Source organism: Pituophis catenifer, unplaced genomic scaffold, assembly GCF_029215685.1.
Source record: "Pituophis catenifer annectens isolate HBS135680 unplaced genomic scaffold, rPitCat1.0.hap2 SCAF_2, whole genome shotgun sequence".
NCBI lineage: Eukaryota > Metazoa > Chordata > Lepidosauria > Squamata > Colubridae > Pituophis > Pituophis catenifer.
In genome coordinates this window covers 184,712,070-184,728,743 of record NW_027256882.1, presented here as the reverse complement: position 1 = coordinate 184,728,743, position 16,674 = coordinate 184,712,070, and the positions used below count along the sequence as shown (strand labels likewise).

The 16,674-nt window shown below is 39.2% G+C and overlaps 1 protein-coding gene across 9 annotated transcripts in view; it reads right to left on the bottom strand.

Moving 5' to 3' along the window:
* DNM2 (dynamin 2) overlaps positions 1–16,674 on the bottom strand; it is a 238,751-nt gene that overhangs the window by 10,343 nt on the left and 211,734 nt on the right. For all 9 annotated transcript variants that reach the window (XM_070938319.1, XM_070938320.1, XM_070938322.1 and 6 more), the window contains one exon: positions 13,650–13,761. In XM_070938319.1, coding sequence (XP_070794420.1) covers positions 13,650–13,761 — 112 coding nt within the window. The remainder of the gene's footprint in view (positions 1–13,649; positions 13,762–16,674) is intronic.

Genomic DNA, 16,674 nt, shown 5'->3' with positions numbered 1-16,674 from the left:
CTGCTGCGAATTGGTTTGAAGGGATGACCAGTCGGAAAATTTCAGGTCTGGCACTGTTGTATTGCAGTAATCTGGACAGGACGTCTGCTAGAAAGTTTTTCCTGCCCATGTCACTAACATCTGCTTGAATCACAAAGGTGACATCTGGGTTTGGGTGTCTTAGCACAGGCTCCACCGCAAACAGCCACTTAAATTTCTCAAATGCTGCCTGCATTCCACAGTCCACTTTAAGGATTGACTAGGTTCATGATGAGTTGGGTGATTTGCACAAAAGAGGGAATGAATTGCCAGTAAAAGTTTGCAAACCCTAGGAAGCTTTGAAATTGCTTCCTCGTGTGCCCCCCCCACCCCCCACTCCAGTACTGCCTTAATCTTTTCTGGGTCCATTCTGGATCCATCCCCTCATGCAAGATCTAGTATCCTAGGTATTGGATTTTATCTTGATGGAACTCATACTTGGAGAGCTTAGCGTACAGCTCATCTGCTCATAATATTTTTAGCATTGTTTGCACGACCTTAACTTGTTTGTCTCTTGTTTTGGTATAAATCAGAATGTCTAAATACACCAGCTTCCCTTTGTATTTGTATGCAAAGTCATGCAGGACTTTGTTTATTAGTTGCATGAACACAGCAGGAGCCCCTTGTAATCCAAAAGGGAGCACTCTAAATTGGAAGCACTCCAGGGGGCAATTGAAAGTTGCATTCCACTCACCCATCTCCTTAATCCTGACACAATAAAAGGTTTTGCACAGGTTCAATTTCATAAGAATCTTTCTCTTGGCTAGGTGGGCTAATATTTCCTTCATAAGTGGCAGGGGGTACACATTTTCCACACAGACTGCGGTAAGCCCACGGTAATTCATGCACAAGTGGAGAGAGGGCTATCTTTCTTTTCTCACAATAAAACCGGAGTGGCTACTCGGGGCTGGGACAGCTAGATGAAAACACATTGCAGATTTTTGTCTATAAACACACTGAATTCTTCCAGCTCCCAAGGGGTCATAGAGTACAATGTAGGTTCTGGCAGTCTGGCCACAGGGAGGTTCTCAATGGTGCAGTCTGTCGGCTGGTGAGATGGGAGTGTGCTTTTTTCACTAAAGACATCCCTTAGGCCCCAATATTCCTTGAGGATTTGGGGGATCTCACCTTGGTTGATTTTGTGCCACAGAGACATCATGCTCAGAGTGGTTTGGTTGCTAACCTCTCCAGGAGAAACTTTTCCTCTATTGTCCCCCCCCCCCGCCCCCCGCGCCATCGGATTTTTAACAGTCTCTTTCACCAGTTAACCACCATTCAATTTCTGGAGCCATGCCAGGCCCAGCAAGAGAAGACTCTCTATCCCTGGAGCCACGATAAAGCTTAGGGTTCCTCAGTGATTCCCCATCTGCATTTCTTTTCTTTTTTTTGTTAAAAATTTGTAAACTTTATTAAAACACAAATAAAACACATATAAAAACATATAAAAACATTTACACAACGAACAACATATAAATAAGTTAATCTTTTGAAGCATTTGTTTCGTATTGGTCCTTCAATTAGTACAGTTATGCTTATTCCCCTTAATCTTTACCTAATAGTTTCCTTTTTCCATTTCCCCCTCCCCACTCTTTTCCTCCCCTAAGAATTCCCCCCTTATTAATCTATATACTATATATTTGGATTATCCCTTTCTTTTTAAAATTCCCTCTAGAGATTTATCTGCCCGTAGGAAGTTATTTATATACATATTTACATTTTTATTCTATCCTTCCTCTAGTTGTATTTCTTTGATGGTGGCATTATACCATTGATACCATTTATTCCATATTTTGTAATACTCTGTCTCTTCTTTTTCCTTTAGCTCTTTTGTTAGCATATCCATTTCGGTGCACTGTGTAATTTTGTCCATTACTTCTTCTTTCGTTGGGATTTCTTCCTGTTTCCAGTTTTTGGCATACGTTATCCGCGCTGCCATTAGAATATGTATCAACAAATATTTTATTTCTTTAGGATATGTTTTGGTGAAGATTCCTAACAGGAAAGTTTCTGGTTTCTTCTCAATTTGTAGCTTAATAATTTGTTCCAGCCATTTCTTAATATTGGACCAAAATTTCTTTGCCACTGGGCACGTCCACCATAGATGATAAAAAGTACCTTGAGAGTTTTTACATTTCCAACATACTGAGCTGTTTTTCGGATGAATTTTTGCCAATCTTGTGGGTGACATACAGGGCCAGATTTTCCTATAGGCTAACTAGGCTTCAGCCTAGGGTCTCAAGATCAAGAAGGGGCCTCAAGATCAAGAGGGGCCTACATTCAAATTGTTAGCAAAATTAAAATTACACTTTCACTATAGGTGAAAGGGCCTCATAAGTGGAATAGCCTAGGGCCTCTTTTCATCTAAATCTGGCCCTGGTGACATATGCCACCTATAAAACATTTAGGAGGTGGACAATGAATCCAAGAATTTGTAAACAAAAAGAATTTAAACAGATATTAGAAAAGGAACTAGAACTATTCTTTAAAATAAATAAAAAATTTACAGAATTCTTTACAGAATACTTGGGACACGGCAAAAGCATATATAAGGGGCCTGACTATCGCGTATATAGGGGAAAAGAATAAAGAAAAGAGACAACAGTTAGACAAATTGTATCAAGAATTAAAAAATATAGAATATAAACTTCAACAATATCCCCATAGTAAAAAAACAAAAGAAGAATGGAAAACAATTAAACATAACTTAAACTTGATAAACCAAAAAGAACTAGCACAGAAAATAAAAATGGCCAAACAGAATTATTTTGAGTTCGCAAATAAAACGGGTAGATGGCTGGCCTACAGATTGAAAAATGAAAAAGATAAAAGGATGATACACCAATTTAGAGATGCAAATGGAGAAATCCATTACAGCAGGAAAGCGAAAAAAGAAATTATCCAGACATTTTATGCAAATTTATATAAACAAGAAGAAATAGAAGATGAAAAGATAAAACAATATATAAAAAGATCAGATATTTCAGTAATTACAGATGAACAAAGAGAAATGTTAAACAGGCCAATAACTAAGATGGAATTGGATGCAGCACTGAAAAAAACAAAAAAATAATAAAACCCCAGGACCAGACGGCTTACCAGTGGAATTATATAAAACTGTACAAGAAACAATAGGAGAGCTTATGCTGGAGCTATATAATGAGGCCTTAGAGAAGACAAAAATCTCGCTAACTTGGACGGAAGCAATAATTACAATCATACCCAAAGACGATACTGATCACCAGTTAATTCAAAACTATAGACCAATATCTCTATTGAATACAGATTATAAAGTATTTGCAATAATTATAGCGGAAAGAATAAAAAAAATACTGAATAATTATATTCATATGGACCAAAATGGATTTCTGCTGGGCCGCCAAATTAAGAACAATATGAGAGTAATAATAAATGCACTTGAATATTACGAAGCACATCCGGAAAAACAAGCTTCACTGGTTTTCCTTGATGCCCAAAAAGCATTCGACAACTTAAATTGGAAATTTTTAAAAGGACAATTAGAGAGTATGCAATTTGGAACAAACTTCGAAAAAATTATAGGAGAAATATACACTAAACAAACAGCAAAAGTAATTTTGAGTGACGATACAACTGAAACTGCGGCAACCGAGAACAAGGATTGTGCTGGAGGAAGAAGATGAAGAAAGAGCAAAGATCAAGAAGCCGGGTGAGTGACACCAACCCAGGCAATATAACGTACCTATTTGGAATTACTGGAAAATAAGACCCCAAATTTAAAAGCGGCTGCTGGACTGCGCTTTTAAAAAGAAAAAAAAAATGGGTAAAAGACTCGAATTGAATTTGGTTGCAGTAAATTGGATGATTTGGCATTAATAAATTTCTGAAATTTGACTGTGCCTTTAACTGGAGTGGATAGGAGAAATGGATATTCCTGATAATTAATGCCTCTAAAAGAAAATGAAGCTAATGAAGCTAGACAGATGGATGGCTACAAAATAGCCATGGAGTCTGCAGAGACTAAGCAGGGAAGTGGATTGAAGAGATTTCCCTTTCTGGGTGGAAAAGAAACATGTTAATTGACTTTTTACCTTGGATTACTTGAAATTAATATTGGATATAAGGATTTTGGAGACTCCTACTCTGTCCCAGATGATTTTAAGAAAGAAGAAAGAAGAAAGAAAGAACATTTTGGATTTTAACAATGGAGACTGTCAAAACTGTAAACAAAAGCTAGGTGTGGCATAGTTAACAAAGACAGGAAGCTGATGCACTACGCTTGGAACAGACATTTTAAAAGTTTTAAAGGGACATACAGAAATTCTTTACTTTGAACTGATGAACCTTGAAATAGAGCACTTTGGACAGAGGAAAAGGAAGAAAAGGAAGAATTAAAGTGGATAAATTTAAATGTGACTAACTGAAATGTAAAGTTTAAAAGCCTATGTATATATGATAAAGTTTAAAAGCCTAGGTATATATGATTTTTGGATAAAAACAGGAAGGGTTGTGAAATAAGAAAAATCGAAAATAAGAGGTGGCTATTAAAATAGTGGATGATATCAAGGGGATAAAAATAATAAAGAAGAATATATTTTGAGGCAGGAAAATTTTAAGAAAATGTACTGTTTGATGTAATATGTTTTAATTTTAATTTGCAAACAAATGTTAAACTGGTGAATAAGGATTCATTGAACAAAATACAAGATACACAGATGCTAGTGATTAGTCTTGAATTAAGGTAATACATGTTGGAAATGATGACTATTATGAAATATACTGAGATTTAAATTGAAAGAGTAGGATGGAAAAATGATATAAAACAGATAATTATATTACAGTTAAAATGTGTGGGATGGATACCAACTAGATAAGAGTTTGAGACTCAGTGGAAATACGTCGGAAATTAATTAGAAGTGCTGGAAATCAGCTAAACAAATAGGAGGAGTGCTGGAGGGAATTATGCTGGACACCAGCCAAACAATGGAGGGAGTTAAGGAGGAGATTATGCTGGAAATCAGCCCATAAAATGCTGGAAACAGCCAAACAAATAGGAGGAGAGTTGGAGGAGACTATGCTGGAAATCAGCCAAACAATGGAGGGAGTTAAGGGGGAGACTATGCTGGAAATCAGCCCACAAAATGCTGGAAACAGCCAAAAAAATAGGAGGAGAGTTGGAGGAAATTGAGGAACTATTCTGAAATTAATAAATAGTTGGTGTTTTGGAGGGGATCAAGCTGAGAATTAATCAAATAGAATAAGCTGGAAGATAGTTAAATATTAGAGGGAGATATAGTGGGAAATATACTAGAAATTGGAGTAAATAAAATATGTCTTTGTGAGAAATCTGTGTAATATGTAAACTGGGAGAAAAAAAAATAAGGTAAAGTGATTTGAGGATAAGGGTCAAAGGATTAAAATTAGACAAAATGTTGTTTTATAAAATATAATAAAAATGGAGTGGTATTAAATTGAAATTAAGAATAAATGGTGATAAAATTGTAAGGTAAACACTTAACAAGAGGTTAGAATATTGTAAAAATTATTTTGATATGACTTGTATAAGATATAAGGTAAAGAAGAATAAAGATATGTTTAGAATTGTTATGCAGATGTAAAAATGAGTGAAAGTGAATTTGAAACTAATTTTGGATAGATATAATGGATTTATATAGATGAAAATGTTAAATTTGAGCTAAAATTGTTTTTTTTTTAAGTTTTGATTCTTTTTTATCTTCTTTTCTTTTTTGTTTACTTATAAAAGATGTAATGGAAATTGTGAATTGAGCTTGTGAAAGGAATGTAAGCGTGGTAACCACCTATGATCGGATCGAGATTTTTGCTCTTGAAAGCTATGTTTTATGTTTAAATTTGGAAAAAATAAATAAAAAATATTTACAAAAAAAAAAAAAAAAGAAGAAGCGTTAAGGCATCCAAACCTAACAGAACCTAAAAATCTAATTAGATACAAAGACCTAACTGATTATCAAGGGAAATTGAAAACTAAACAACAATTGGAAACCAGTGCTGTGGAGTCGGAGTCGGAGTCGAGGAGTCGGAGTCGGAGGAAATTTTGGGTACCTGGAGTCGGAGTCGGAGTCGGCAAACAATGCACCGACTCCGACTCCGACTCCTACTAAATTTAGATTGGAATTTTAAAAAAAGCAAGTTTAAATGTCCCAATTCACAAAAAGTTATAATTAATGACTTCTCTACTGTAAGAATAAAGACCAATGCATGCAGTGCCTCACGTAACCGCAAAATGAACACGTTAAGTGACCGTGAAGAAGCATGCTTTTCATGTGCTTCACTATAAGGCACGCAATGCACAATTAGGAGTGGCAATACTTATACTTTCCATAGTGTTGTGTTCTGCTGTTACAGGGAACGCAGCGCCCATGGGTAACCTAGCCTCTCACTGATAAGGGATTAAGTAAATATGTTTTTTGCAGGACTAGAGACACTTGCATAAGTGAAGGGAATGGAGGGTCAATAGTTCAAGACTGAAGCTGTAAACCATTGGAAAAACTGCTGTCATTCAGCTAAGGCTATAAAAACTTGTAATTCTGATTGTTAGCTTAAACTTTAAACATGACTAAACACTGTTTAAATTTATGAACCGGCCAAATACTCTGTTCAAAGAAAATACATTGTATGTTTGTATGTGTGTTTCTAATTATTGTTATTTATTCATATTTGTTCTCTTTTATTCTTTAAAGTTTAACAATTCATTCTTTATCTTAATATCTTTATATTTGTTTGGGGTTGGCTTTCTTCCCTTTCATCTTTTTTATTGTACAGCAATCTTTCTCCTCAAACCTACCACCTCTCTCTTTTCTTTCCTTCTTACTTTCTCTTCCTCACCCTCTTCTTCTCCTCCCTACTTCCTCTTCCTTTCTCCTTCTCCTCCTCTCTTCCTCCCTCTCTTACCCTCACTCCTACTCTAATTTCCCTTCCCTTCCTTCATCCCTCTCTATTGCTGTATCCTTTTATGTATATGGACTACTCAGAGGGCTGAAAAAGTTATTTCTGACTGGTCCTCTCCCTTTTGACCAGTCCTCGAACTTACGACTGTCCTCACATTTTACGTTTTTGCCCTATCTTGTCACCATGGTGAAGAGAAGCAGTTGTGAAATGAGTGACATGGTTGTTAAAAATGCTGCACGGGCATAAATGTGAGGATGGTCATAAGTGTGAGGACCAGTCAAAAGTGCGAGGACCTGTCAGAAATGACTTTTTTCAGCCCTCTATACACATAGCCATGGCCACCCGGTCACATGACCAGCTAGCCACACCCACCCAGTCACATAACCTCCAAGCCATGCCCACAAAATAAGCCACGCCCACAGAACCGGTAGTAAAAAAATTTAGAACCCACCCCTGGTTGGGGGTCACCACAACATGAGGAACTGTATTAAAGGGTCGCGGCATTAGGAAGGTTGAGAACCACTGGCTTAGAAGAACTTGGTGGAACAGCTTCTTGGATTCAACTGTAAGTGTTTATATTGTATAGGACAAATCATGTCTAGGTTTAGTGCTGGGATATATAGCTTATTTGTTTGTATAAAGCCATGTACGTACAACTTACAAGACTGTGTATGTTGATATTAAAAATCTAATTAAATGCCAGTTAGTATAACATATTTTATATTTTAGGGAAAGAGGCATCCTAAACAATGGCAAAAAGACTGCTAACAACAAACACAACAAAGTCTACTGTTTATGAGCACTTTGCATTATCAAGTGATGGAAAACATTACGTGTGCCAATGTATTAGAAAAGATGATGATGGTGAAAAACAATGTGATGCAAAAATTAGCAGTTTCAGTGGGCCTGATAAAAATGCACCTACAAGAGCATCAAATTTGAAAAGACACTTACAGCGTTTTCATCCCAAAGTGTTAGAAGCCGTGAATGAGAAAGATAGCAATGAAAACATTGCATCTACTTCTGTGACAAAAAACGTTCAGAAATCTACTGGAGAACAATCACAAATAAGAAAATTCTTTATATCTGACAAAGTTACCATAAGGATGACACATCTTTTCACAGACAGCCTTTTTAGGCCTAAATGGAGAAATGGCAAAAAAACTTGGTGTTTCTCTGGAAAGAGAAAGTATAAGGAAACTTATAATTGAGGAGGCCAAATGTAAAAAGGAAGAACTACAGAAAGTTATGAAAGGACGTTTTGTCTTCCTTAAAATGGATGCATGCACACGTCACAGAGTCAATTATTTCGCTATTAATGTTAGATTTGTGGATGAAAATAACAAAACAATAACACGGACCCTCGGAGTAAAGGACACTCAGGCACATCACACCAGTGATTACCTTCAGAAGTTAGTGGAGGGTGTTCTAGAAGATTTTGAAATTAAAAAGGAACAGATTTTATGTGTTGTGACAGATAACGCTTCTAACATGTTGAGCACAATTGAGAAGATGAAGGCAGATGAAGAAGGTATCAAACAGATATTAGACTTAGAGGAAGACAGCTCTGCAAGTATTAGAGAAAGTTTAGAAACTGAAGAGAATGCTGACTTTTTTTAGACAACTTTGTTGAAGAAGCATTGAAGCTTGCTACTATTCATCATATGCGATGTGCTGTTCATACACTGCAACTTGCCATAAGAGATGGATTAAAAGATCGCCATGCAGCTACATTAATTGGCAAATTACGGCAAGTAACTGTTGCAGCCAGGGCCCCAAAAACAGATGCAATTTTGAAAAGATGTGCAGGAAAAGGAGCCATTTTGGATCAAACAACTCGCTGGGGAAGCACTTATTTAATGGTGAAGCGTTTGCTTGAACTTAAAGACTTCATAGAAGAAATGGACAATGAAAATCTTGCATTAACTGCAAGCCAGTGGACACAAACAAAAGAGCTGGAGAACCTTCTTTCTCACCCCTTCACTGTCACCAAGAGGTTGCAATGTGATGATCTAACCCCGGGTAAATTCCTCTTGGAATGGAAGAGCCTGTTATATCGCCTGAACAAAAATGGAGGGTTAATAGCTGAGGGCATTGCATCTTCAATGATGAAAAGAGAGAGTCTTTTGCTGGAAAATGAAATCTTGTTAGCGGCTATTTATGTCGACCCAATGAGCCGACTTTTATTGAACAGTAAACAGATTGCTACTGGGAAAAAGGCCCTCTATGATGTAGCAGTTCGCATGAAGGGATTACGACCTGAAATACCTCCACAGGAGGATGGAGTTCTTTTAAGCAATAGTGGTAACTCAGAATCATCTTCTTCAAACGAAGAATTAGACTTTGATTCCTTCTTAGACAAAATGGAAGTTGCTAAAGGAAAGCGACGTCGCATAAGCTTTACAGAACCAGTAAATGTCCAAATAAAAAAATTCCAACAGGAGTTTTATAAAGCACTAAAAGAAGTTGAAAAGTATGATCGCTCATCAAAACTTACTGTTGAAGAAGCCATCCTTGTTTATCCAGAGATCGTTAGTGATGTGGCCAGAATAGTTACTGCAATGCCACCCACCCAAGTCAGTGTCGAAAGATTATTTTCAGCCCTAAAAATAATAAAGTCTGACTTAAGAGCCTCTATGAAAGAGGATCTGGCAGAGGCAATTCTCTTCCTTAGAACTCTACATTGAATTGATTTGCATTTGCTAAGCCTATAACTACATTTCAAGATTAATATAAACCATTTCTAGGTTTTACAGATTTTGTTTTTGGTTCATATAGATAAGCTTTGTTTTTGTTCTAAAACAACCAAATAATGTGGTTTGTATTTTTGAACTGGTAAAGTTCCTGTTCCTGATGTTTATGCCTGCTGCTACTATCCAGCAACTTGATTAATTAAATTAATAAAAAAAAATTAATAAAACTTTGTTGTTTTCATTGTGTTTGTCTTTTGCTTAAACTGTTCAATACAGTAGACTGTTGGCTTCCCAGCCAGTAGTCCTGTGGTAATGACATGTATGTTGCCTTTCTTTCCTTCAAGGAATGTATAAAATACATTCGCATATTAATACAGAGGAGTCGGAGTCGGGGAGTCGGAGTCGGAGTTGGAGTCGGAAGTACAAAAAACTGAGGAGTCGGAGTCGGAGTCGGAGTCGGAACATTTATCTCCCGACTCCACAGCTCTGTTGGAAACAGATTTAAATAGAGAAATTGATTGGTGGACCTTCTCACAGATTCAATCGAAACATAAGGAATATATAAAAACATACGAAATTTACAAAGAAAAACAAGAATTAGATAAAATTATATTAGACTCAGAAGAGATATTAATTAGTAAAATTTATAAATTCCTGTAGCAATGTAAGATGGAGGAGGAAACAGTTAAGAATACGATGATTAAATGGATGCAAAACTTCAAATATACAATAGATCTGGAGACATGGGAAGAATTTTGGCAACTGAACACAAAAGCAACATTAGCGGTGACATACAAGGAAAACTACCCCATCTGCATTTCTATTGGCTTGGTTATAAAGTGAGCTTGGGCTTCCCTGGCCACAGTGCCCTCTAGTTGGCAAAATGCTATAGGTTTTTGGAGCCTCAATCTCAGTTTCTCCACTACCTCAGGGCTCACCATGCATTTGGTGCAGCTTGAGTCCAGTAAAGCCAACACCTTCCCCTGGGTGCCCAATGACAGCACATTCAGTTCAACTGGGTGACTTACCAGGGGGTCGTCATCAGAGTCAGTGTTGCTCCTCTCTAGGGTGGCTGGACTTCCCTGATCTCTGTAGCCGGGGGGGAGGAGGGGGGGAAGAACTCAGACTTTGATTCCCTCCAGTGCCATTTTGTGGGGCATTGGGGTGGATTTTCCCATCTTCTTCCCTGCAGTGCCACTGGGCTTTGGGGTTACTTTGGCGAGTTGGTGGCCCAGTGCCCTTCTTTCTCACATTTGAAGCATTCTGTGGATTGATGCTTGGGGCTAAGGTTGCGTCCGGGTGTTCTCGGGGCATCTTGCTTTTCTAGTGAGAAACGGCACCACTGTGGGTTTTCCAGCTGTGGGACCTGGTTAGCTCGATTTCCACCTCCTCAGCTAACATGTACCACTGGCAGAGATGCAGGGGGGGGGGCTCCCTGTGAGACACAGGTGTTGTATAATCATCATTGAGCCCATCTTGGAAGTATTCTATTAGGATGTCTTCCGGCTAATCGGTTACCCGACATGCCAACTTGCAGAACTCTTGGTTGTAAGCTTTCACCCCCCTGTGACCTTGGTTGATGGTTTTGATGTGGGTTCCTGCTTTACACTGGGTGAGTGGGTCTTCGAACCGCTGATGCAGGGCCATCATGAACCAATCAAAGTTTCAGAGTTCTGGCACATCATAATTGTGGAGGGAGACCATCCACTCTACTATGGTGCCTTCCAAGGCCATACTGTAGTTATGCATCTGACCCAGGCTGCTTCTGTACCCAGATCTCCTTTGTACTCCTGCATATAGTTCCACACCTGGATGAGGAAGAACCTCAGTTGCTTCAGGTCTCCTCTGTACTTCAAGTCCAGGGCTGGGGGCCTTGGTGGTCCCTGCTATGGGAGAATTGCCCCCCCCTTGTGGAAGGGGCTGTGCCTCTTGAGCAGCTAGTGGTGGGGCTGCTCGGGATGGAGCAAGTCCAGGTAGATGGTTGCCTCAGCCGCCTGGGCTATGAATTCATCTCCCACTGGTGCCAGCATGGGTCGAGGTTTGGCCAGCTGGGCAAGGAGTTCTTTGGCTTGCTGATTCCCAAAGGAATCTCTCAATACCCTTTGGGCTTTTTTCACCAGGTCCTCCTGCTGCTCTGGCAGGAGTTTTTCCTCACCCTGGCCATCACCTCGTTCCTATCTCCTAGCTCCCCCAGGTATATGTTACACTGAGGGCTTTCTCCTCCACTTCTTCATCTTTTATCCCCAGGGTGAGTGACCAGTGGGGTTTGGGGCTTCCTCACCAATGTTCAAGTTCCCCAGCCATTTGAGCTCCTCTTTAGGGGGCCCTCCACAAGCTCCAGCTTCTTCCAAGCCACTTTTGTAGCTTGTCATTTTCGCTCAGTCCCCTCAGTAGACACTGGTTTCTTGGTTGACTACTACAGCACAGCTTGCCTACTGTCAGACTAGCCACAGTGTCAGACCTGGAAGCCATATTTCTACTTTTGTGCCTTCAGGCTTCAGGCCTGCCACAAATTCTACTGTGGGAAAATGGGAGGGAGGATTGTACAGAGTGAAGAAGATATGTAGTCAAAATAGAATTCTTTTAGAAAGTCAAGGCCAAGGTGCCCTGCAGCTGTGCTGAGAAGAATGAGGAGGTATCTTCTGTTCTGGAGGGTACCTGATTGGTTTGTGTGATGAACATGTGGGTGAGGGGCAAGGACTTGAACTTTCTCTTGGGTGAAGAAAACCCGGAAGCTCTCAGATGTGCCAATCTCTAATAAAAATTACCTTTGAGGAAACGCAAGCCTCAAAGTTTGATTTCGTTGGAACCCTGACACACAGCTTGCTCCCTAGGAAAGAATGACCCTTGACTCCATAGGTATTAGAGAAAAGGTACTTTTACTAGAGATGCTGAGTACAGAGTAGCGAGGCAAGCTCTGAAGAAAAACTGGGTAAAAAACATATATTGAAAGTAATCCCCAATGTGTCAGGGTTCGCAACAGAAGTAAAACTCCAAGGCAGGCATTTTCCTCAAAGTTCCATTTTATTTATTTATTTATTATTTATTTATTATATTTCTATACCGCCTTTCTCCCGTAGGACTCAAGGCGGTGTACAGTCAAGAAAAATATAGACACACAAACATCATAAAATTGCTAATTAAAATTATTACTTAGTTTATATAAGAGATACCATCTGGGAAAACCTAAATCTGAAGGTCCCCCGGGTTTTCCCCACCCATAGGAAAGTCAAAGTTCTTTCCCCTGCACCCACATGTCCACACATGGTCCAATCAGGTCCCCATCCCTACTGGAGCTAATTCTCAGTCAGTCCAGGTGTAGGCTGAATGGCCTTGACTCCCAGGGAAAATAATGTTGTTATGGCTATACATCTCACCCCATCTCCAACCAACTCCCCTCCGTTTCCCACAGCATACCCATCCACCAAGTGTGGCAGCCCTAAAGATCCAAAGAAAAATATGGCCTCCATGGCTGACACAATGTCCAAAACCCTCCCTCCTTGTGAGCAATCAGGTTCTATTCCGATGTTTTGGTAACCCGGTGCCTCAGGCACCACTGTAAATTCCTTTCTCAGGGTCAGCGTTCTTGAAGGGCGGCAGATGGCTGTTTGGCACCTCTGGTTCCTGTTAGTGTCCATACTCCCCTATTTTCTACAGCATTCTTTCACACCTCCAGCACTCTTCTCCTCCCAAATCTCCCATCCCCCCCCCCACCCCCGTTACAAAAGTTGCTAGTGAGCTTCAAAGAAAGCGAAGATGGGCAGCTAACAATTTTGCCTAACAATTGCTTCGCTTAGAGATGCAAATTCTGATCCCTATTAGGGTAATTAATCAAAAATTACCTGTACCCGACTCCTCCTGAGGGCACTTAAATCATTTAAGATGTTGCTGAAATCTGACATTTCAGATTTTCAAGGTTGTATACTCCTGATTTTAGGCGTAAGATACTTCCAGACAATGGCAACAACTGATAAGAAATTCTTCAGCAATTCCCTCCCTCTCTCCCTTTCAACTAAAAATTTGAGCAATATTTACTTGGTCTTTCTCAGGATAAACACCAGCACGAAGAAAGGAGGCCTTCCAGCTATCCACATCTTCCTGAGAATCGCAGGCAAGTTCAATCTGACGCAGATCTTTGTATACATTTCTAGAATAGAAATGCACGACAACAAAACAATTACCCATTTAATTAAATGAGAGAAAATATCAAAACATCATGAAATAAGAGTAAGAGAAATATCCTACAGTCTGTATTTACTAAACATAATTTTTGATTTGCTTGTATTGACATTAGCTGCATATTGATATTGCAATGACATTCTTCTATGCAGTTAACCTCTGTGATTGGTTCAGAACCTAAGTGTTTGAGTGAACATTATACAGTATATAGCATGAAGAATAAGGATATGAAAATTTAATAGGAAAGGGAAAAATATGCAGAGAAGTTTTAAGATATGCTAATTCCAATATAAAGGTCTGTTGTTGTTGGGAGAAGCAAGAATAGCTAAGTACAAAGTGTGCACTTCACCCATTTTGTAAAGTGGAAATGAGAATTGAGTTCAAGAAATTGAGTACTTTGGGCTGAATTTCCATTGCTAAGCAATGTGGTTCTAAAGCATATCACAAGACCTCATTGTTTAGCGGCAACTATTTTGGCGGTCCCAGATATCACTGTTAAGCAAGGACATACACATTATTAAGCAATAATCCTGCATGATGGCAGACCTCCAACTTCCTGCCAGTTTGCCAACTGACTTTGCTTGTGGGAAGCCTGCAGGAAACATCGGAAATCATGGTTGCATAACCATGGCCAACTATGGATGATGTGAGGTGGGCATCAAGTACCAGATCACAATCACTTGACTGTGGGGATGCTATGAGAGCTTGAAATCCAAGCACTGGTTCTAAGTACGATTCATTTAGCATTATTGCAACTTTGGTGCCTGAATGCACTGTTGTAACCTAGGGACTATTTATATATCAAGAAAAACACAAACTCAGCTGAATGCCAAATGAATGTGTGTGGAAAAACAAGAAGAAAAAAAGAATGACCGATAACAGACTAACAGAGTTGGAAGGGACCTTGTGGGTCATCTTATCCAACCCCTTGCTCAAACAAGGGGTACCATTATATACCATTTCTGACAAGTGGCTGTCCAGTCTCTCCTTGAAAGCCCACAACTTCTGAAGGCCAGCTGTTCCATTGGTTGTTTCACAGTGAGAAAATTTCTCCTCATTTCTAGGTTAAATCTCTCCTTGGTCAGTTTCCATCCATGATTCCTTGTCTGGCCTTCAAGTGCTTTGGAAAATAGCTTGACCCCCTCCTCTCTGTGGCAGCCCCTCAAATAATGGAACACTATCATGTCACCCTTGGTCCTTCTCTTCACTAGACTAGCCATGTCCAGTTCTTGCAATCGTTCTTCATATGTTTTAGCCTCCAGGCCCCTAATCAACTTTGTTGCTTTTCTCTACAAACTTTCTAGAGTCTCAATATCTTTTTTTACAGCGTGGTGGCCATAACTGGATGCAGTATTCTAGGTGTGGTCTTACTAAGGCTTTATAGAGCAGTACTAGTACCGCACATGATCTTGATTCAATCCCTCTGTTAATGCAATTTAGGATTGCATTGGCTTTTTTGACTGTTGCTGCACACTGCTGGCTCATATTTTGATTGTCCACTAGGACTCCAAGATCCCTCTCATACTGCTAATAAGTCAGATTTCATCTAATCTGTATGTGTACTTTTGGTTTTTCTTGCTTAAATGCAAGACATTACTTTTCTCTATGTTGAATTTCATTTTGTTAGATAGGGCTCAGTGTTCAAGTCTGTTGAGATACATCTGGATCTTGAACCAGATAGGGTGTTGACTCTTCCTGTCAGTTTAGTATCATCTGCAAATTTGATTAGTTCCCCTTATAGTCCCTCATCTAAGTCATTTAATGAAGATACTGAAGGGTACTGGGCCTAACATGGAACTTTGTGGCACCCCACTGCTTTCTTCCCTCTGTGTGGATGTGATATCATTAAGGACTACTTGTTGAGTACAGTTTGTCAATCAGTTACAAATCTATGATGGTGATGCTGCCTATCTCACTTTTTTCTAGCTTACCAAGAAAGGTTGTGGTCTACTTTGTTGAATGCCTGAAGTCTAAATATACTATGTCCACAACATTTCTCTGGTCTACTAATTTAGTCACTTTGTCAAACAATGAAATAAGATTGGTTTGGCATGATCTATTTTTAACAAACCCATGCTAGCTTCTAGTTATAACTTTGTTTCTACTGTAAATGTTCACAGATCTGTTTTTTGATTATCTTTTCCAGTATCTTTCCAGGTATTGATGTTAGGTTGATTGGTCTGTAGTTTCCTGGGTCTGTTTTTATTTTTCCTTTTTTGAAGATGGGACCCACATCAGCTCTTTTCCAATCCTCAGGTAGTTTACCTGGTGCACCAGGATTTTGGAAAGATATGGTACAATACAGGGGTGAAATCTAAAAATTTTTGCTACCGGTTCTGTGGGAATGGCTTAATTAGTGGGCAGGGCTTGTTGGTAAGGTGACTGGGAGGGCGTGGCTTGTTGGCCAGGTGGGCGTGGTCAAGTCAATGTCACTTCTTTGCCCTTTTTTAACCTACAAAACACAACACAACACAACTGCTGCAAATGTTTTAACTGAATGAAACCAACCTTAACAAACAGCGGAAATATCAACTTGAACCCCCTAACTTGGAAATTGCAAGTATTAATGTTTTGGTGACTTTTTAACTTAAGAGAAAGTACGATCGAGTGAAACTGATTTGGGGGGGGGGGGAAAAAATGGTGCCCAGCAGCAGAGTTAACAAGCTAGTGAAAGTGATTCTGTGAAGCTACTTTGATCTGTTACAAAGTTACTCTGCCTGTAATACAGAGGAACAGGAGAAGAGGAAAAAACTCTTTCTTTAAAATCTGAGTCTGCTTCAGTCTAGTTTCTATTTGATTAAACCTGGGGGACTTTTTTAGAAGTCTTTGTGGAGGTGGAAAAGGAAAAAGGACTTCCCTTTTCAGAAAAACTAAGCTACGT